Below are 22,140 nucleotides of genomic sequence, written 5' to 3' on the forward strand. Positions count from 1 at the left end.
CTTTAAGGAGGTTTAAGGCTGGCAGGTTTTACCCAGGATAGCTGATGGCAGAGGGCTGTTGTCCTCATCTAGTCAGATGGTGGCAAAGGAAGAGGAAATGGAAAAGGATATATAAAAGAACTGCCCATCTCTTAAATTTTTCTCCTTTGCTCATCAAAGAAAATTTAAAACCAGAGGACAAAAAATTATATATAGTTTCATTATTTAAATGTAGTCATTGTTCACATTTTAGCCAATTTCCATCTAGCCTGTTTTTTTAAAAATGAGGCTTTCCCTTAAACAAAAAAAAAGGAAAAAAAATCCAGATGTACTTAACATGCAACACAGATTTTAAGAACGGGGCTTAGGCCCCTGGTTCAGTGAATGGTCACTGAATTTAATAATTGTCTATACTCGTATAGCCATTACCCCAGGTTTAGAAGATTGCCATTACTCAGGAAAATCGCCTTGTGCTTTCTTTCCTTTTTTTTTTTCTTCTTCTTTTTTTTTTTAAAGATTTTATTTATTTATATGAGAGAGAGAGAGAGAGTGAGAGAGAGCATGAGAGGGGAGAAGGTCAGAGAGAGAAGCAGACTTCCCATGGAGCTTGGAGCCAGATATGGGACTTGATCCCAGGACTCTGGGATCATGACCTGAGCTGAAGGCAGTTGCTTAACCAACTGAGCCACCCAGGCACCCTCCTTTTTCTTCTTGTTAAACACTTTTCCCTGGTCTTACAATATATATACATTATATCATACTGAGCTTACTTTATATATATATATATATATATATATATATATATATATATATATATAATTTCTTAGCACATATAATTATATGATTTTAATTAAAAAATTTTTCTTTAGCATGGTGATATAATCATGCTTTCGTGTCATTAAGTAAATTTTAAAAACATCATTCTAATGGCCACCTAATATTCCATTATGGGGGTATATGATTGTTTACTTAACTGTTTTGGGGCATTTAAACTGTTTTCCAAATTTCCACTCTTAAAAATAACACCACCAATAGCATCAAAGAGCCATTGTGAAGGCAAAAGTAAAATGATTTAAAGCCAATACAGAAGAGGAAGAGTTAAAGAAAGTTCTAAAGACTTAGAATGAGGAAGGTGAGACGGGAATTCTAGAGGGAAGTGGAGGTCAATGAGGATGAGATTGGTTTTGACTAGATTGAATTTGAGATCTAGGGAGATGTCAGAACTGCTCTGTATATAACTGGAAAAAGTGAAATTAAAGACATCCGCCTGCCCTGGAAATAGAAGTCCTAGTAGAAGAGGGCATAGCAGTGATTATTGAGAGAAGAGCATCACACCATGGATTCAGTTTTGCACTACCTTGAGTTCTGATGCTGACTTTCTTTGGGTAAGGATTTGTGTTGTTCATTGGGTGAAAAGATGACTTTCAGGCATTCATCTGACTTCTGTATTTATGATCTTAAGATCCAGAATGTGTTTTACTTTCTCTTTTGCTTCACACTAAGACCTACTAATGTGATAAAACTTGTGGTGGTGATACCACTTTACTTTGGCTAAAGTTAGAGCAGCTGCCATTTGGTTTTCTTGTGGTTCTACTGGATTCTTTCCTACTAAAAGGGATTGACATGTTTGCATAAGAAAATTAAATTCCTTGAATTAGTAGAAGTTACTGGAGAATGGAAGATGTAATTTAATAGGAAAAAATTGCTAACTTTTGAGTAAATGGGGGGAATTGAATGCATGCATATATTTACTTCCTTTACCTCCTGAAATCAGACAAAAATTACTGAAAAGAAGTTAAACCCAAATGAAGTAAACAAAATGGAGAGGAGGTCTCAGAATCAGCACTACAAAGCGAATGAACTGGTGGTCACTATGTTGGCAGATGAGAAAAAGCCGAAGCCATAAGCAGCCGTAGGGAGTGTCTGGAAGTAGCCAACTCATGCCACATTAACTGTGGGAAGGCTCAGAAAGATGCCTTTCAAACAAGTAAGGGCGCCTGGAGACAAAAAGAGGAGACTTGGTGAAAAGTCTGTGTAAGAAGCAGCTAGAATTCCTGATCCCACCCCCCCACCCCCCCACCCCCCAAAAAAAACCAGACCCAAAAGACTGCAGGTTGACTCTCTGTAGAGGCTACGCTGGGGAGAATCTGGTTCGGGGACATTAGGCACTGCCGCAAGCAGTGGGTACCTTTCTGAAAGTAGTGGAGCACGTTGAACGGGGAAGATCCTCAACCCTCAGCTCTCAGGGTCTCAGAGCCACTCACTCAGCTCTCAGATCCCGTGTGCCTCTAATCGCGAGATGGATGGGGAATTCTTTAGAGAGTCAGACAAGCCCAAAATAAATACCTAAAGGCACCAATTAAAGGAGAGTTCTTAGGGGGATGTTGGGAAGGAAATAGGCCAGCCAGTCTCACCCCAGACAAGCCCACTCCTCGGTGACTCTGTGCCACCGTCTCATCCAGAGCTTCCATTTTAAATATGCCTGGATATGCAACTGTGATTAGGGCACAGATTTTCTTGGCTTGAATTCTCTCTTCTGACACTTTCCTGACATTAATACTGTTAATTAGTTTTGTATGATTTTGAACTTTGTATAAAATGTACATGGAGGGGACTCGACTCACAATTCTCCCTTTCCCTTGCATCTTCACCCCCCACCCCATCTCTCTCCCTGCCGTGTGGCAATCTTCCTCCCCTCTGATGGTCATGCGGTAGGTCAAAGAGAGTAGACAAAAGACCGAGTTACTCTCTTTCACACATTTTTCTTCCTTTTTGCTCCTTATAACTAAATGTTGATGTATTCTTCAAAACTACTTTGTATTTACTTTGATTTGTATTCAAATTCTATTGCTTCTCTGTTCTTGAGCTCTCATGGATAGATTCCTTTCTTCCATAGTTGTCAGTGCTCTAGCCCTTCTAGAAACTGCGTATCTAAAGGGATCAAATTATTTTCAGAAACAATCAGTGTGTGTTAAGTACAGTTATACCGAGGGATGATAACAGTGATCAGCTAAGCCAACAGAAGCAGCAGCAGTAATAACAATGAAAACAGATTCATTGTAAGTCTATAGAAATCTGAACAGTGGCCATACATAGTAGATTCTGAAAGAAATACTTGCTAAAGGAAATACAAATAAAAATGACATCTTTGTGAGTTAGGGAAATAGTACATGTCCAAGATGTCTATTACTTTCATCTTACCTTTTTTTTTTTTTAAACTGTGTTATGTTAGTCACCATAAAATACATCATCAGTTTTTGATGCAGTGTTCCAGTAATCTTATCTGTTTCGTATTTGAAAATTCTAGTTAGGCAATATGTTTTTGAACTTCCTTTTTTGTTTGATTTTCCCTTTCTCCAACTGACTATTAAGCTGCTTTTATCATATTAAGATATTCCCTCTGCCTCATTTCAGAAATTAGTTTTTACAGAATAGTTGCTATGGCCTAGAAAGCCCTGGTAATAAAGATTAAAGGTATGACCATGTTGTGTAACAATAATAAAGTTGAAGTCTTTGACTTTAGAAATTTTTTACATCCTCTTCTAGATTTCTGGATGTTGTAAAACAAATTTAACAGCTGTCACAAGTGCATGTTTCTTAGTCACATGTAAACAGTGGATGCTGTCTTTGGTTCTGGTTCACTGACTGTGAACTTCGTGAGCTTTGTCCGCAGAAGTGTTTTTATGATAAAAGTGTGGACACGTTGGTGGAGTGGCTTGACCATACCTATGTGTCATGGTGTTTTAGTCCCTCTTGTGTTGCTGAGACCTCTACTTGTGTGGCAAACAACAGCTTTGACATTATTTTGGCTCAGGGAATCATGTTTAACTCAGGTGAACGTGTTTGTAATAATAACCTCTGGAAATTCTTGCTGAACTTTTAAATTATATTGATAATGTTTCATAGTAGTGACAGTTACATATTTAATATCTTACAGAATAAAGGTAGACTGCAGTGGGTGGCTCATAATATAGGACAGTGTCCTAATGATTTAATTAAATTTCTCCTTTTTAGATTTAGCTAAGGACATGTCTTTATGTTAGAATAAGAGATTTTAATGGTTTCACAAGTTCAGATAACTTTTAAACAGCTCTGTTAATTCACATAGATGGTGAGGTTTAAAAAGACTTTATATCTAGTCTGAAGTTAAAACTACAGTAAACACTATGGTAATTAAAAGACATGGTTGGGCTCTAGAAACAAATTACTGATTGAACAAATTGCCAGTGAATTAAATTAAGTGCTAATGAAAGTTTTAAAATTTTGCCATTTGTTTCCTAATCAAAGTCCCAGCTTGAAAGATATACATCTGCTCTAAGTTTCTTTTCTTTTTTTAAAAATTATTTTTATTATTATATAATGTACCATTTGCCCCAAGGCTGATTCTAAGTTTCTTGAGCATAATTACAAATGCTTTGGGATTTTTCTCCTTGATTTTATTTATCAATAATTATTAATAATTACTCTAAAAGGGGCTGAGAGTCAGGTTTGAAAGGTTCTTTATCACTGGGACTGTTAAGAAATCTTAAATTTGGCCTTACCAGAGGTAACTTGACCATTATATGTATATTATTTATTTTATGTTCAAAACATAAATAGCAAGGTATCTAGGCTAATTCTGTTCGAATTTTAGTTCTTATTGTTAGAGTTTGAATATTAATACAAATTCTGATATGTTTGGAAATAGTCTTCTCTGTTCAAATGTCTGATTTTGAGATTTAAAGGAACTTTTGCTTACTTTAATATGTTTTATCTTATTGCATTTTTTTGGGCCAGCACAAAATACTGTGAGAAGAATGCATGATGACACAGTTTCAACATTGCATTTTCTGGGTCCTCCCTCTGGTTCTGAATGCTTGATTAAATAATTTTGTTTCTTTTCAGTACATGGTGGATTATAGAATGAATGAATGAATGAATGAATGAACCTGATGAAAAAACTGAGGGATATTATTAAAATTATTACTTGCTTGGGATCTTAATACAAATAGTGCTAGAGGAATAATGGTACTTTAAAAATTGCTTAGATGTTTTCTATTTAACATCATATCATCCCTTTTTGTTAGAAAATTTATTTTGTGGATGTAATCTCAAAATCCATTTTACAGCTGTGATGTCATTATTTTTATATTTATAGTCAATATATTTGCAGTGTTGCATAATTGTATAAAATTATGGTGTCACAGATAACAGAGGGAGAAATGTTCTCGAGGTCAACTAGTTCACGCTGTTATCCAGGAAAAGATGATACCTACTCATTTAGAAAGTAGTATTGTAAAACACAGAGAGGATGACTTAAGTTGCTTGTTCTGTTGTTAAAAGTGTTTTCCTAAGAACATAATATGCCTGATTGAAAGTATTCATTATTAGTAGTAGTTGTTGTTAATAATTTATTATATTTTCTTACCTTCTGTTTTGTTTATTGCTAATCTTGGCATATATTTAGTGAATAGTTATTAGGCGCTAGCCAAATTCTGTTCTTTCATAACGTGCTAGTCATTTTCCTTATACAACAGCAAAATATCAACCAAAATGTAAAATTAGTAGTTTCTATGAAGATAAACAGATTGGGGAAAGGGAGGGGTTTTCTCCTTGCAGTAACTTAAATAAATATTTAAAAATATTAATAGCTGTGGAGTGCCTGCGTGGTGACACAGTTGGTTAAGTGTCTGACTTTGGCTCAGGTCGTGATCTTAGGATCCTGGGACTGAGCCCCAGGTTGGGCTGCCCACTCAGCGGGGAGTTTGCTTGTCCGTCTTCCCCTCACTTTCCCTCTGCCTTGCCCCCTGCTTGTATGTTTTAGCTCACTTTCTCCCTCTCTCTCTCTCGAGTAAATAAACAAAATCTTTAAAAAATATATTAATAGTCGTATTTTTATTGTAAGTCAGAAAATAGTAACTTGTTTGTTTAGTGAAAACCTGATTAAAATATGCGTGAACACTCCTTCCTCTTTACTTCTGGGGCCACATACTTGGGATCCTTCTAAGTCATCTCTTTGACATTTAGCCAAGACTTTGAATTTTATTTATTTATTTATTTATTTAGCGCCATAGTTCACAGTAATTGGCGGTAAACCAAAGAGCTGAAAAATAAAAGAGCAGCTGGTCTAAAGCAAGTCGCTGTTGGGTTCAAGGCCTTGCCTGCAACAGTGCTATAGTTCCGCATCACAACTGAGTTGTAACCAGAAGAGGTTCTTAGTGTTAGTGTCAGAATTGTCAGTTTTAGCAGATAAAAATATAGGGCACCTAGTTAAATTTGAATTTCAGATAAAATTTTTTTTTTTTAAAGTCTTAACTGTGGCCATGCAAGATGTGGGACATACTTGAACTAAAACTTATTTGTTTATGTGAAATTCAGATTTAATTATTGTCCTGTATTTTATCTGGCAACCCTTGTTATTCCTGTTTTTTTTTTTTTTTTTTTTTTTTTTTTTTTTTTTTAAATGTGAAGGTGCTAGGCATTCAGAATTTAGTAAGGTGTTCTTGAGGAGCTCAAAATCCGATTGTGGGAGGCGGGGAATGGAGCAAAAGGGATGTGGAGAATAGGAACACCAGAGAGGAAACTTGGCAGTAATCAAGATGTTTGAAGAGAAGGTCTGGACAAGACAGTGGGGATGAAGGGAGTGTTATGTATTTTATGTTAATGCTGAGCAAGGTCATTGCAGCTCTGAATGCGCACAGGTAGGAAGACAGCCTGCAAGTGCCTCTGAGGGCCACCAGCAGGCCAGTAACATAGGAGGGTGGTGATGGGAAAAGGAGAGATGAGAAAAGGAGAGGGTAAAAACTGATAAAAAGAAATGTGGTGGGGGAATCACAAGAGAAGGAAAGAAAGACAAAATAGGTCCATGCATGGTGTTTGTGGATGGCATGGAGGTGGAGTGCCAGAGAGGGGACCCTGAGATCCCTCCGTGCATATCATGGTGCTGTGTTATCTTGAAAAATTCACAAGCTCTTTGAACTTTTCTTATTTGTAAGAGGAGGGAGTTGGATGAGAGAGTCTTTAACATGATCTGATTCTAGAAGGAACCCGGTGGAATCCCTAATCCTAAATTTCTGCCTTTGAGGAGGGGTTATTTAGATTTTAATACCTTTTTCTCCTGTCCCCTCAGACTCGCTTTCTGTCCTTAGAGCCACTTTCTGGAGGCCACCCCAGGGCCTTCAAACCTTTAGTTTGATTCCAGCATTCCAGTGTTTATTACAATGCCTTTGGGATGAAAATGAATCAGGCTACGTCAAAGACACTTATTTCTTAAACTTATTTCTTTAACTTAAACTTTTTTCTTTGCATTGATAGCAGTGTAGATGAAAATAAAACAGTTGGAAAATAAACCCTTGTACTTTACTTAAAAATTTTCTTTTGTTCATTTTGGATAAACCATTCCTGAATGAATAAAATTGACATTTTAGGACTAGAGCCTCATTTATTTAAATATATTATAGAGACAGTTTTTGTGACTTTAGGAATACTTCGGTGCATTTTAATCTAGCTGCATAGACTCTGCATGATGTATTTGCATAAGGATATAGCTGCTGTCACCAACTTAATAATGTTACCTATTTAATAATCCCTTTAAAACTTGGGCTATAGTGGTGCCTGGGTGGCTCCGTCGGTTAAGTGTGTGTGTTCAGCTCACGTCATGGTTCTGGGTTCTGGGTTCTGGGACTGAACCCTGTGTTGGGCTCCCTGCTCCCTGCGACTTCTCCTCCCTCTACCCCTCCCTGCCTATGCTCCTCTCTCCCTCTCTCTCTCAAATAAATAAATAAAAGCTTAGAAAATAAAACCTGGACTATACATCAGAAGTGGCTGCCACTGATAAAGATTTAAGGGAAGCAAATGTACCATTTTGGATAGTGGTTTTTAGGCCATTTTTAGATCTTGGGAATCTTTTGAAAGTCTGACCAAAGCAACTGGATTGTTTCCCCAGTTGGACTCACCATACAAAATTATTGCAGAAAAGTCAGGGAATTTGGAGGACTGCCTCACCCAGTTCCCCCATCCATGGATAGCTCAAGTTTTAAATTAATGATTTAACTGTACAGTTAAACTGGTCCATTCATTAAATCTTTCAACCATTCATTCATGAGCTAGGCTCTAGGCATTGTAGGAAGCTATGATTTTTAACTCTTTCCTGACAGTAATAATCTCTATTCAAATAAATTCAAGAGCCCATTTTCATATTGAAATTAAGGGCATAACTTATATGCTGTTTGTCTCTAACTTAGGCTTTTTATAGATTTAGGACTTATTTTGTATGCCTCAAGAGATAACAGCAACTACTAGTTTATCATCCATATTCCTCATGCTTTACTACAGCTTTTAAAAATTTCCTTTTAGCTATCCACTTTCATCCCTTCTAGTTATAGTCATATCATTTTTTGTTGTCTTTCCCCCTGAATCTTTAGTCATAAACATTTCTTCGTGCTACCATATAGCCATCATCTTTTTTTTTTTTTTAAAGATTTTATTTATTTATTTGATAGGGTGAGAGAAAGAGGGCTAGCAGGAGGGTGATGCAGACTCTCCGCTGAGCAGAGAGCCTGATGCGGGTCTTGATCCTAGGACCCTGAGATCATGACCTGAGCCGAAGGCAGACACTTAACTGATGGAGCTACCCAGGTGCCCTAGCCATCATTTTTAATGTTGCACAGTATTCTGCTAAGTTGATGTACCTCTTAAATATTGGACATAGGGGTTATTTCCAATTTTACACTTTTTAGAGAATGTTGCAGATGACTGCTTTAAGTAGTTTTTTCAGACTTGTCTTGGATTAGTTTTTTTTAGAAAGATTCTTAAGAATGGGAGCAAAGATTCATTTATTTGGTGACATTTTTATTAAGTACCTTGTATGTCCCCGGCTGCTTCAAAAGCTTGGCCATTTCCATGACACTTGATATGCTTTGACAGTCTTTCCAAATTTGCTAGAGAACTACTTAACCGATTGTCAGCTCTTCATTGTCTAGCCTAATAGATCTGTGCTTCCTTATAACTCATCTGGTGAATATTTAGAAGTAAGCTAAATTAAGCATTATTAAGGAAGGCACATCTGAAGAAATGGCAGTGTGTGGCTGAGTGAGAAGTGCATGCTTTTGGAACTAGTTGCTATCCACACATAATTTACACAACTTGATATTTTTTTGATATGATAATCGAGAGATGAAGTTTTGACCAAATCAGAGGTTTTAGATCACTCAGTGTTCAGAGTTAAACCATCTTAAGTTAGATAACTTAGATTAATTTAAATCACTCAGAACACTTTAACTTGAAATTTTTAAAAAGCCAAACCAAAATACACAGTTTTGTAAATATGTCTAAATTTTTATTTTGTGAATATGACATTGCATCTTCTTGGTTAGTAGGGAGAGACAGGCAAATATGTAAACAAATAATTGCTACAGCACATGGTGGGCTCTGTAAGAGGGTTTATACGACCAGGAATATCAGGGAGCAGAAGTTTCCATGTCCTTTTATCCAGGTTTCTTACTATACAGGAGCACCCCCCCCCGCCCCTTTTTAAAAAAACTTTCATGGTTTACTTTTACATCTTGGGAGAGGAAAGAAAATTGTTACAGAGTAAGGTAGATACAAATGGTTTAGTTGGAATGAAAACTCAGTTTTGAAATATATGTATAGTTTCAAAAGTAAGTAACCAAAAGACTTCTGCCCTTTTGATTACAGTGTGACTGGCTGGTTGAAGTCATGGGTTGACGGTTTTCTGAAAAGTCACTAGTTTCTTTGTAAACGGGAGTTCTGATAATCATTGGAAGGGACGAAAATAACATAATAGACCTGCGCAGGCTGTCATTGGCCATGGCAAAAGCATTCTAATGTAATGACTTTCTTTTTTCTCAGTCGTCTAAGCTAAAGTAAAGCAAGAGAAGTGGCCTGCCAACTCTTCTATAACACTGTGGTAGAGTCTGACAGCCTGGGTTCCATTGTAACTGCTGGTTACCATGTGTAACCTCAGATCTTAACAACACCTGTGCTTCCATTTCCTCAAGGGTAAATTGAAAATCATGATGGTATCCCCCTCATAGGGCTGTAGAATCCAATAGATACTGCTCTGTGCACATCTTAGTCAACCACACAGTAGCATTTACTGCTATTGACCTCTTTGTTGTTCTTAATATACTCTTCCCTCTTAGCTTCTGAGACCCCAAACTCTAGTTCTTTTCTTCTCCTACCTTCTATTCCTTTTCATTTGTGTTGTTTGGTTGTTCTTTTACTCTTTGATTTCTAAATGTTGGATACCTGTGGGTTCTTTCCTTTCTTCCTATTTACTCCTTTCCAAGGTGATCCATTGGGCTCATGGCTTTAAAATCATCTATACGCCAAGGAGTCCTTATATCTCTAGTCCTGACATGTACAGCTCTAATGTCCAGATTTACATGTCTGATGACCTCCTGGATATTGCTTCTTTAACACATTCCTTACTAGATCTCTGGATTCTCCCCGGGCTACCCCAAACTAGTAAACAAAGAACGCTTTCCTTTTCCCACCCATCTCCATCTTGGGTAAATGGCCTACATCTGTGATTCATCCTTGATTCTTTCCTTTTCTTTATCCCACGTATCCAGGCCAGCAGCAGATGTTACTTCCAGAGTAGATTTAGAATCAGTCTACTTCTGTCTCCTCTGCATCATTCCAGTCCAAGGCATCATCGTTGCTTGCCACCTCCATAGGTTTCTAACTTGTCTCTTCCCTGTCTGTTCAATACAGAGAGAGCTACCAGAATGATTTTTTTTTTAAAGGAAAAATAAAATCCTGTCACAGTTCTGTTTAAGATCAACTGATGGCTTCCTATGACACGTAAAATCAAATTTCTCCTTCCCATAGCTTACATATCTGGGCTCAGTTTCTATAGTAAGAAAACTAAGGTATTTGTGAATTTAACTAAAATATTAGCTCCTGGAGAATACACACTTTTTTCTGCTTTGTTCACTGTTATTTTCCCAGTGTATGGAATAGTGTATGAATATAATGAGCATTTAATGAATATTAGTTAAATGGATAAACATACAGATTATGTGGTACCCCAGAAGCCTTTCTGCTTTCCTCTTTCAGAGCAGCATATCATACTTTGTATTTTCTGCGTTATGTAGAAAGTCCAGCAAAGGCTTCTGGTTCAGTCTCCTTTCTTTTCCCTTCTTGCTTTCTATACATTTACCCCCCTGCTACCCCTCCTGTTTTATTCTTTGCTACCCCTCCCCTCCTGTTTTATTCTTCGTATCTGAGGACGTATTTGGGTCATTGGGAGAGGATAGATGACTAAGTAGGACGAGAAACAGAATAGAAATTGAGAAGGAACCCTGAGAATAGTAGCAACCACATTTTCAAAATAAGCATTTTCTGCAGAAATCTTGGAATATATGCAGAAATAGTAGCATAGAATAATAAGTCCTCATCTCTTCATCGCCCAGTTTCAGTGGTTAAATCAACTCCGAGCCATTCTTTGAGCAACCAGCATTTAATCTGGAAATTGCCAATAGAAATAACTAATTAGCTTATAGAGATTTGTATCACAGATACATCTTATCCTGGGCATCATTACTATTTTTTTTTTTAAGTTTATTTTTAAGTAATCTCTGTACCCAGTATGTGGCTTGAACTCTCAACCCCCAGATGAAGGGTTGCATGCTTTTGTGACCGAGCCTGTCAGGCACCCTGGTTTTTGTAAACCCACTGAGAACAGATGAGGTATGATTTCAAGGGTGTTAGGTTCGGAAATAATCTTTTCTGATTTGCTTTCTGTAAATGTCTGACATTTTACCATTAGTTCAACCTGTAAATTTGCAAATTGTGAATAAACCTGAAAAGGGAAATACACAAAGCCCATTAGGGGTTATTTATATCTTCATGTAAATTGGTTAATTAGAAGCACACTTGACCAGTAAGTAACCAAGAGCAGGCTTTAATGGGAGGTCTAAAGTCACAGGGGCCTGGGGTGGGGATGGCCATATAAGGACAAGGAGTATTGTTCAAGGGGGCAGGAGGTGCAGCTCTGCTGCTCTCCGGCTTTGTCTAGAGGTGGTCCAGGCCATGAGGACTGTAGAAAGAGGTCCCCGTTCCAGTTTGGTGGTGTTGCTGTCATTTGTCGTCGGGGTTCCTTTTGGCTGGCTGCAAACCTGGAGGTGCTTTTATTTAACTCTGCTGCTTGTTTATTTTTAGGTATCTTGCAATATATTCAGAACTCTCCCTCCTAGTGACAGCAATGAATTTGATCCAGAAGAAGACGAACCTACCCTTGAGGCATCGTGGCCACACTTACAGGTACTTTGAACTACCATTTGTTATAAAAGAAAGCTCCATTAACTCATTAGCTAATTAGCATGGGAATTTCTTGAAGGCCTTTATTCACCCAGAAATCAAATTAGAGTACATTAATGGAAAGCTGGAGAATGCTGTGTTCCTCTCTCTCTCAGTAATTAGGATGCCAACAGAATAAAATAATAAGTTGTGGTATAATGCTTTAGTGTGGTTCCTCCCAGGTTGTGGGTCAAGCCAGCAGTTCTTGCCCTTTGATGAGAGCTTCTGTGTGATCCTGCCTGCTGGAGCTGCCAACAGGAACTGAACTATATTCACATTAATACTAGTTGGATGTGATTAGGTCATAGAGTTTATATCTCATTTTCATCAGCAGGTTCCCTGGGGATTGAACGCCTGTCTTCCTGATAGCCACAGATGTGCTTCTGTAGCCTGCAAGGGCAAAAACAAATTGCAGTAGTTATTTCAGTGTTGTAAGGCACAGCAACAACTGATAGAAGGCTTATGTGAAGGACAGTTTTGTTCTCTTGCATTGGGAAAGCCATGTTTTCCAGTCAATACGCATGTACCAGGACAGGTCAAGGGATGGCCATCCCTGTATCTCCTGTGCCAGCACCAGGCCCATCTGGACTGTATTTACTTACCCGTACCAGTCATTTTCCGTCTTCCCTTCCTGGTGGCTTGCGCTGCAGGCCAACATTTCCAAAGGAATAGAACAAGGAAATGTGCTATCTTTCCATTGAGTTAAAATGTCCTCAGAGGCTGGATGACTACCAGCCAGGAGGGAAGGCGTGGTAGAGAGGGGCTAAAAGACTACCAGCCAGGAGGGAAGGCGTGGTAGAGAGGGGCTAAAACCTTGTACACTTTCAGCCAGAGGCAGAAGCCATTGTATCTTTGAAGTGTGCTCTTGGCTACTTGTTGACTTTGAGAAGAGCAGAAAACTGCAGGAGGCGAGGCCTAGAAGGGTGTCTTAAAAGTTTCTTTCTTCCCCACTTCAGAATTTTTTACATCAGTTTGCAACTTTCCCTGTCCTGCTTTGGCAGCTCAAGGTTGCTACGGATATACATGTATGCCGTTTCCCCTAGTTATGGAGAGAGCTTTCTGGGCCTCCATTTCCTCAGCTCTTACTCGGGTGTGTTATACATATGTATTCCTGCTGCCAATGCCAAGACTGAGTAAATAAGTTAAAATGCTGTGGCTGATTTCCTATTTTAGCTGCTTGATTTTTTTTTTTTTTTTTTAAGGTGTCAGACATACTATCTGCAATCTAAGAAATTTAGAAAATTATTTGTGCTTTTCATGGTGTATCCCAGATTGACAAAAATTAAAATAAAAAAAAATCATTCTTTTGAATAGGTGGACCTCTTGTCATGTCTTATTCCTAATATTTGGCACGAGTTCCTAAAGTGCAGTGTAGTCTGGAAGAAATTTAAAAACCAAAACAAGTAAGATAATCTCTTCAGGAAAGTCCCACATCTCATGGTTGGAAAGGACAGGAAGAAAGCTGTCTACAAAGCTTCAACTTCTCTTCTCTACATCCCAGAGACAGTAGACTACTCTCGTCATTTGCAAGAGCTTTTTTTTTTTTTTTTTTAGATTTTATTTATTTATTTGACAGAGAGAGATCACAAGCAGGCAGAGAGGCAGGCAGAGAGAGAGGAGGAAGCAGGCTCCCCGCCAAGCAGAGAGTCCGACGCAGGGCTCGATCCCAGGACCCCGAGATCATGAACAGAGCCGAAGGCAGCGGCCCAACCACTGAGCCACCCAGGCGCCCCTGCAAGAGCTTTTTGAATGCTCTAAATCATGATCACCAGAGATATAAATTTCCCCTAAAACACAGTAATGTTGAACTGAGTATTTCAGTTAATCCTTCCTAAGCTTAATGACTCTATAAAATACAGACCAAATTAATTTCTAAAGCTATGACACTAAATTCTGTCACCAAAAATCTCTAGCTTACATTGTGTCATTCCTACAGGAGCATTAACTGTTAATTCACCTGAAACTGTAAAACCAAAGCGACAATGAGGAGCGAGGATGAGACCTTTACCCTTATGATGTAAAGTCACAAAGTGTATTCCAAAACGGGCTGGCTTCATCTGTGTTGACACCCTGTTCAAGCCTATAAGCCTCTGATCCCTGCTTTAGCTTAGGGGAAAATATGAGTTAGACTGGATCAGGTAAAGGAAACCTATTTTTTTTTTTTCAAAGAAGATTTTATTTATTTATTTGACAGAGATCACAAGTAGGCAGAGAGGCAGGCAGACGGAGAGGAGGAAGCAGGCTCCCCAGCAGAGAGCCCGATGCGGGGCTCCATCCCAGGACGCTGGGATCACAACCTGAGCCGAGGGTAGAGGTTTTAACCCAGTGAGCCACCCAGGTGCCCCAAAGGAAACCTACTTTTTAAAATTCACAAATTAACCTTCATTTGTAATAAAGGTCAAGTCAGTAGGCACACTGTTGTCTTCAGCTGTTCCTTTCTGGAGGTCTTTGTACTCAAGATTCCTGCGTTTCTCTTATGTCTTCTAACTCTACAAATCGGTCACCTTTCCATTTTCACTGGTAGGTGGTTTAATACTGATAAGAACACTCACTGAGCATTCAAGAAATCTCCTTATCTGTTCATGATAGGTCATTCATGTGATAGTGAGTTATTACTAAATTTAACATTTTACTTTTTAATTGATCCAGCAATATTTTTCTGACCAAAAAATAGCACTTTCTCTGACCATTCCACTTTTTATTAACTCTAGCATTAGCAGGAGCTGCTTCTTCTGGATCACATTTTTATAAGGAAGCACAGTGTTTATTACCAGATACCTGATAATAGTACGCAATAAGAAAATTGCATTGAGTCGTGGTTATTGGGCGACGGGGGCAATGAGCCTGGCCAGTTGACTGTTTTGCACGCTTCTGGTCTGATTTAAATTTATGGCCCATATGAAACTGCACCTAACAAATAATGGATCTTTGGAGATATTTAAAAATAGCAGAAAGTTTAGTGGCCCACTGTTAAGTGTCTGACTCTTGATTTTGGCTCAGGTCATGAGAAGCCCTGAGCCCTGTGTCTTGGCCTCCGTGCTCAGAGGGAATCTGCTGGAGATTCTCTCTCTCTCCCTCTGCCCCTCCCCTTACTCGCTTGCTCTCTCTCTCTCTCAAATAAATAAACTTGAAGAAAAATAGACAAATTTTAAATCCACAGATTTTTAGTTTAAATATACTGAAGGTTCTACTGTATGTGTATTATTTCATCTTTTCTCTTATCTGTCTTGGTATCTTTTAAACTGGTAGTCCGTAGTTACTATGGCTTTTTGTGTGTGTGTTTTTTGTATTCGTGTCTGTAATTCCAGTAGAATGTGATTTTGCAGGACTTCCATTTACAATCAGGGGATTGTTTTGAGTGCTTTACACTTGAGACTGCAAAACAGAAATGCTAAAAAGTCTTTTTAACTCATGTTCCTTGGAGCAGTCACGTATGTGATTTTGAAAAGTGAAATTATTCTCTCAGTCCTTAGTCTTTCTTTCCCTTTAGAAATTCAAGGGAGATTTTTGATTCTGAGGTAAAAATCTGTCTCATAAGTGTAGAGAAGATTTATGCTTATTAATAAATGTGTCTAAAGTGTTTCCACCAAACTGTTTTAAACTATATCTGCTTTCAAGGGACCAGAGGGGAGCACTTTGCCAGTCCCGCTAGAAAGCCCTGCCAGCCCACAAGTCAGGCCTGCAAGATGAGAATCGTTCCACTTTGTGTGAATTAAACCCCTTTTATGGGTTGTTTGAATAAGGCTGACATTCTATTTATAAAAGAAAGAGTTGAAAAATTAGTGTATTGAAGAAAGAACTATTCTTCTAGAGGGTGTTGGGGGCTCAGTCATTATTATGTGTAGAAATACAGCTTGACAATGTTCAGATCATTGGGCAAGAAGTTTTTCAAATTCAGAGTTTCAAAGAGAAAAACAATTTTTTTTTTTTTTTTTACTTTAAAGTAAAATCCTAATGTGAATACCTAACTAAAGTGTTAAGTTAGAGTCTGAAGTCTTGTAAGGTCACTGTATGATGCCTTTAGGTTAGTGGTAACAGCAGACCCTTGGGGGAGCCCAAGCCCTGATTTTCAGGCCTGCAAAGTCGAAACTTAGTTTCATAATATTACTGTGCTATTTGCTGTTTTCACTGTGTTGACGTTGGAACGGATAGTTGTAAAAGCATTGGTAGTTGAAATTGCTGCTGCCTTAGCACAAATCAAGATGGTTGTGGCAAATTGGTTTTGTAATCATATTCTTTACTGCCGTGGGCTGACAATTAAAAAAAAAAAAAGGCAATTTCATTTAAAAATGTTCTTGGAAAAGCAATAAGAATTATGAAATTAAATATTAAATCTTGACCTATGAGTACACAATTTTAAAAATACTCTTTGTGACAAAGAGGGAAATGGAAGTATGCCCAAAGCCCAGTGACTACATACTGAAGTATATCAATTTGTCTTGTGCTAAAGCATTTATGTGATTGATTGAGCTACCAGCTAAACTAGCTGGTTTTTCATGAAGTATTTTTACTGGAAGGAATGTCTGGCAAACTGTAGTTCTGTCCTGGGTATTTGGTGGATGTTTTCTTGAAAATAGACAAAACAACTGATAAAATTAGAGCATTCAAGCAAAATTTAGAATTATAATTTTGGAAAACTTTTTCTGCCGTCACCTTGAACTTTATTGTTTATAAAAGCTTAGACTTTTTGGGCGCCTGGGTAGCTTAGTTGGTTGAGCAACTGCCTTCGGCTCAGGTCACGGTCCCGGAGTTCCAGGATCGAGTCCCGCATCGGGCTCCCAGCTCCATGGGGAGTCTGCTTCTCCCTCTGACCTTCTCGCCTCTCATGTTCTCTCTCACTGTCTCTCTCTCAAATAAATAAATAAAATCTTTAAAAAAAAAAAAAAGCTTAGACTTTTTGATAAAATTGGAGATTTTAAGGAATAGGAATTTGGATACCATATAATAAAACTTGTCAGCATTTGAAAAATCTGTGTAACTCGGTGAACCAGTATTTTCCAGTTGGCCAGTGAATGATGTTAGGAAACCATGCATGGATAAAAATCCTTTTGAAGTGTAAGACAGACAATTGGAATTGAGTGTTACAGAGTATGAAAAATTAATTGATTTTGGCTTCAAATGCTGCATTGCAACTTCTGTTTAAGAAACTCAAGTTTTGGTGTAGTATCAAGGAAGAATTTTCACAATTATGTGAAAAGACTATGAAAATACTCATCCTTTTTCATACTGTTAGTTCTGCATGAGGCTTGATTTCTTTGTATACTTCCACCAAAACAGTATATTGTAATGGATTGAATATGGAAGCAGACAATAATCTGTTTTCTAATACTCAATTTAAGAGATTTTTCAAAAATAAGAAAAATAATGCTTCTTAGTAATTCTTTTTGGAAAATAAAGTTATTTCCCACAAAAACATATGTTAATATGTAATATATTTTATTGCCTTAAAATGAAATAGTAAGTATGTATTTTTAATTTTCTTAGGTTGTGTTTCTGACTTTACATATATAAATGTGTATTTTCATATATATATATGTTATATATACAAAAGGTTTGGAATCTTCAACAATTTTTAAATGTAAAGGAACAAGACTGAAAAGTTTGAGAACGCTGTTTTAGGCAAAAGTGATAATGGTGTTGTGTGTTAGTCACTGTGCATAGCGCTTTATATATATTATCACATTTAATCTTAGGGATTGTCATCCCCTGTTATTCAGGTGAAGAAACAGTCTTAGAGAAATGAGCTTGCCTAGGGTTACACAGTTAGTAAGGGGCAGAGCTATACTTCCATTGCCTGCCTGTCTCTTGTTAAAAGTTCCGTTTTTAACAAGATGGGATCAGGAGGGAGACAAACCATAAGAGACTCTTAATCTCACAAAACAAACTGAGGGTTGTGGCTGCAGGGAGGGAGAGGGTGGTTGGGTTATGGACATTGGGGAGGGTATGTGCTATGGTGAGTGCTGTGAAGTGTAAACCTGGCGATTGGTAGACCTGTACCCCTGGGGCTAGTAATACATTATATGTTAATTAAAAAAAAAGATTAATCAATTACCTTAAAAAAAAAAGTTCTGTTTTTTATATACTGTTCTATACTCCACCAGGATCTAATGTATACTTTAACATAGATTTATTTTGCAAAGAGCATAAACAGTGATCTTCTACTGTTTACCAAAACGATTATTTGAGATTGACTCTACAGATGAGGATATTTTTATTTCTTGCAGATGAGAGTATTCTGATAAACTATCATGTATTGGGTAGAGGAGTATAAATTGCCATACATCTTCTGAAAGGAGATTTAGCAGTGGGTGTTGAAAATCCTAAAATGTTTGGATATGTTTTGCCCTAACAATTCACTTGTAGAAATATTTCCTTGTGAAATAATTGAGCAAATGCATCATGATGTATATTATTACATAATACACATTGTGGCATAATTTGACGTAGAAGTAAATCAGAAACTCTTTAGATGTCCAAACATAGGAGATTGGTTAAATTGATTATGAATAATGGAATTATTCATTATAAATTATGTATAATGGCCTACTTGTAGCTACTAAGAATGATAGCTTAGATATTATTATTATTATTTTTTAAAGATTTTATTTATTTGACAGACAGAGATCACAAGTAGGCAGAGAGGCAGGCAGAGAGAGAGGGTGGGGGAGGCAGGCTCCCTGCTGAGCAGAGAGCCTGATGTGGGGCTTGATCCCAGGAGCCTGGGATCATGACCTGAGCCGAAGACAGAGGCTTTAACCCACTGAGCCACCCAGACGCCCCGATAGCTTAGATATTATTGACATCAATTGTATGTTTAGATGGTAAAAGTAACTTGAAAACTATATAAAAATATATTTATAGTTCATTGATATGTTGCAGAAATATAGAAAAAATCAGGAGGTTCATACATTAAATTGTTAACAGTGGTTATCATAAATGGTGAGGCAGTGGGGGATTTTTATTTGCTTTGTTTGGCTGTATTTTCAGATTTTTAATTAAAAAAGTTAAAAAACATAATAGCAACTATGAGCCACAAGAAGGGCTAGCATAGGGGCGCCCGGGTGGCTCTGGGTTAAAGCCTCTGCCTTCAGCTCGGGTCATGCTCCCGGGGTTCTGGGATCGAGCCCCACATCGGGCTCTCTGCTCGATGGGGAGCCTGCTTCCTCCTCTCTCTCTCTGCCTATCTCCTCTGCCTGCTTGTAATCTGTCTGTCAAATAGATAAATAAAAATCTTAAAAAAAAAAAAAAAAAGAAGGGCTAGCATAGCTTATAACTGATATTAAAACTCAATTTTCTAAGCCCTGTCAGCTTCAGTGTTACAGGCTTTTTATGGTTTTTTGATACTACGCTCAGTGAATTATAATTTGAAATTAACTATAATCTGTTTGTTGCAGCTTGTATATGAATTTTTCATACGATTTTTGGAAAGCCAAGAATTCCAACCCAGCATTGCCAAAAAATACATAGATCAGAAATTTGTATTACAGGTAAGCAAAACAGAGAAAGTTTTATGCTTTGTATTGATTATTCAGTTGTAACACTTTACCTTTTCTCTTCGTTGTTTAAAATCTTTCCGCAATGGTTCTATCAACTTTTAAACAAATACTGTATACATAAGTTAGTTCCATTATTGCCTGTTAAAAGTAATAGGTACTTCTTCAATTTATTGTTAGTTTATTGAAGGAAATTAATTTTGTTTTAAACAACAAGGAATGATAATGCCTAAATCTCTGCAGTTTCTTAAAATTTAATTATAAAGGAATTTCATATATAAGACCTCTAGTTTGTGTGAATCTTTCTGTAGCCTGAAAACTCCTATTTGCATAAGGATTCTTAAGGAACTATTGCATAGATCTGTTAAAACTGAATAAGCACAGTCAAGAGCATAAATAACCTTCATTAAGTAAAGTCAGATACTAATGAGCTTTCACAGCTAGGAAATAGCACTGCTTAATACCTTAAAATTCCTCTAAAGTGATTAACTCTCACTCATCTGTTTGGAGCTTCTTGGGGTGCATATTCTTCTTGATTTGCCATTTTATATTTTATAACAATAGACCACATCTTCCTTTTTACCTGGAACTTGGGAATGTTCATGACATTGAATTTTTAGGTAACACCTTCTTGGTCCTGTTGTTGACATTCATCTCTAAAAATTGGTACTTGAGCCAACTGGTGTATGGGGTATTGTAGCTCCTTTTTAAATGATTAATGAACACCTCATGTTGATAAGAATAAATATTTATCTCCTAGTGAGCCAGTAAGCAGAACTTCAAAGTTCAAATATTACTTTGGCCAGAAGTTAGTCTTCTATGTCTTACCTGGATAAAGATTGATAACATTTGTGATGACCTCATTTCCCTTCCTTAATTCAATTAATAAATTTAGAATTTGGGATGTGTTCGGTTGAGAGGCTTTGGAAAAGTGGGGTTTTTAGCAAAGAGGCTTTGGATAAAGAGAGGTAGGTAAATAGGTGGTTACATAGAACATTGGGTGAATAGGTCAGCTGATCCAGATTTTTATACCAAGAAGGCAAAATGCATTTCAGACAAAAAAAGCAACACGTTAACAGGTCTGTGTTTTGTACTGGAAAGTCCTTGCATTTATAAAGCACTTCGTAATTGTCAGAGCATCTTTATATGCATTATTTTCATTCATACCATAATCTGAAACAGACACAGCTAAATTTCAGGCCCATTTTGTAGATGAATAAACTGATGTCTAGAAACTTCTTCAAGTTTTCTCAAGCACATTTCCTGTTCTGGTTTTCTGTCCATTGTGTCAATGATGCCTCCTTGTGATTCCCCTCACTGTAACTTGGAATGACTTCAAGGTAGGACTAGCCCTCACTTCTCAACACTAATGAAATATTAAAGTTCCTTTATATTTATGGTAAATTAAAATACCCAGGAAGATCAGATAGTGAAGGCTGTGTTTAGTTTACATGGAAACAGTAAGAACTAGGATCTCAGGATGAAGCCAGTGCTTTTTTTCACGTGAAAAGCATGCTAGGCCCAGCCCAGCTCACTGTGTTCTTCGTGGTTGATGGTTACTGGTGATAATAAAGCTTATAAGCTTAAAACATCAGAGAAACCCAGACTTGAAAAGGGGTGTTCTGGGTTGTCTGTTCTAGTTCTTCACCCAGTGAGTTAGTCTCCTTTGAGACCCTGAGAAGGGGTGACTCCCATTTACTCTTTTTTAGTGCGGAAAGACCACATATCTGGGCAGATTGTTCTGTTTTTTATTAGAAAGTTCTTTATGTTGAACCTCCCTATACTTTGTACCCTTTGGCCTTATTTTCCCAGAGTAGTCCTTTAGTGTTCACTAGCTTGGACATAACGTTTCAGGTCTTAGAACACAGCACTTATGTTTACCTCTTGGCTTTTTCCTAGGAACAGGAGTAGAGTAGCAGCTCAAATGCTTGTAGCCTCATTTCTAACAAGTTGGTGACCAGGTGTCGGACAATAGGAGGTAGAAAGGTTTCTATGAGCTTTGGCTGCCCCTCTTCTTTCAGTTAGACACCTCCCCCCCCCCCCCCCCCCGCCGCTCACCCTGCCCAAGAGAAACATATCCAGATTTTTATGTGAAATGTTCTGGTGAACTAAACCCATCTGCCTTCTGGATCTAGCTTAGCAGCTGTCAGTTTGCATTCTCTGTTCTAGACTGCGTCTTTACTTCTGTCAGCCCTATCTCATTTGTCTGTTTTGGAAGTCTTCAGCATGTGTCCATTTGTCTTTACAAGTGATGTCTATGTATGAACATAGCGCCCTGAGCCTGGCCGGTCCCCCACAGCTTAGAGTTGGGTTCTACATTCCCTTGTGTGGGTCTCTTAAAGGGCAAGTCCCATTAGCTATTCTT

At 37.7% G+C, this 22,140-nt stretch overlaps 1 protein-coding gene across 5 annotated transcripts in view; it reads left to right on the top strand.

Moving 5' to 3' along the window:
- Positions 1–22,140, top strand: part of PPP2R5E (protein phosphatase 2 regulatory subunit B'epsilon) — a 136,803-nt gene that overhangs the window by 89,844 nt on the left and 24,819 nt on the right. For all 5 annotated transcript variants that reach the window (XM_082734169.1, XM_082734167.1, XM_082734168.1 and 2 more), the window contains 2 exons: positions 12,145–12,246; positions 19,677–19,769. In XM_082734169.1, the coding sequence (XP_082590295.1) occupies positions 12,145–12,246; positions 19,677–19,769 (195 nt within the window). The remainder of the gene's footprint in view (positions 1–12,144; positions 12,247–19,676; positions 19,770–22,140) is intronic.

This window comes from Mustela nivalis, assembly GCF_964662115.1.
Source record: "Mustela nivalis genome assembly, chromosome: 6".
Classification (NCBI taxonomy): domain Eukaryota; kingdom Metazoa; phylum Chordata; class Mammalia; order Carnivora; family Mustelidae; genus Mustela; species Mustela nivalis.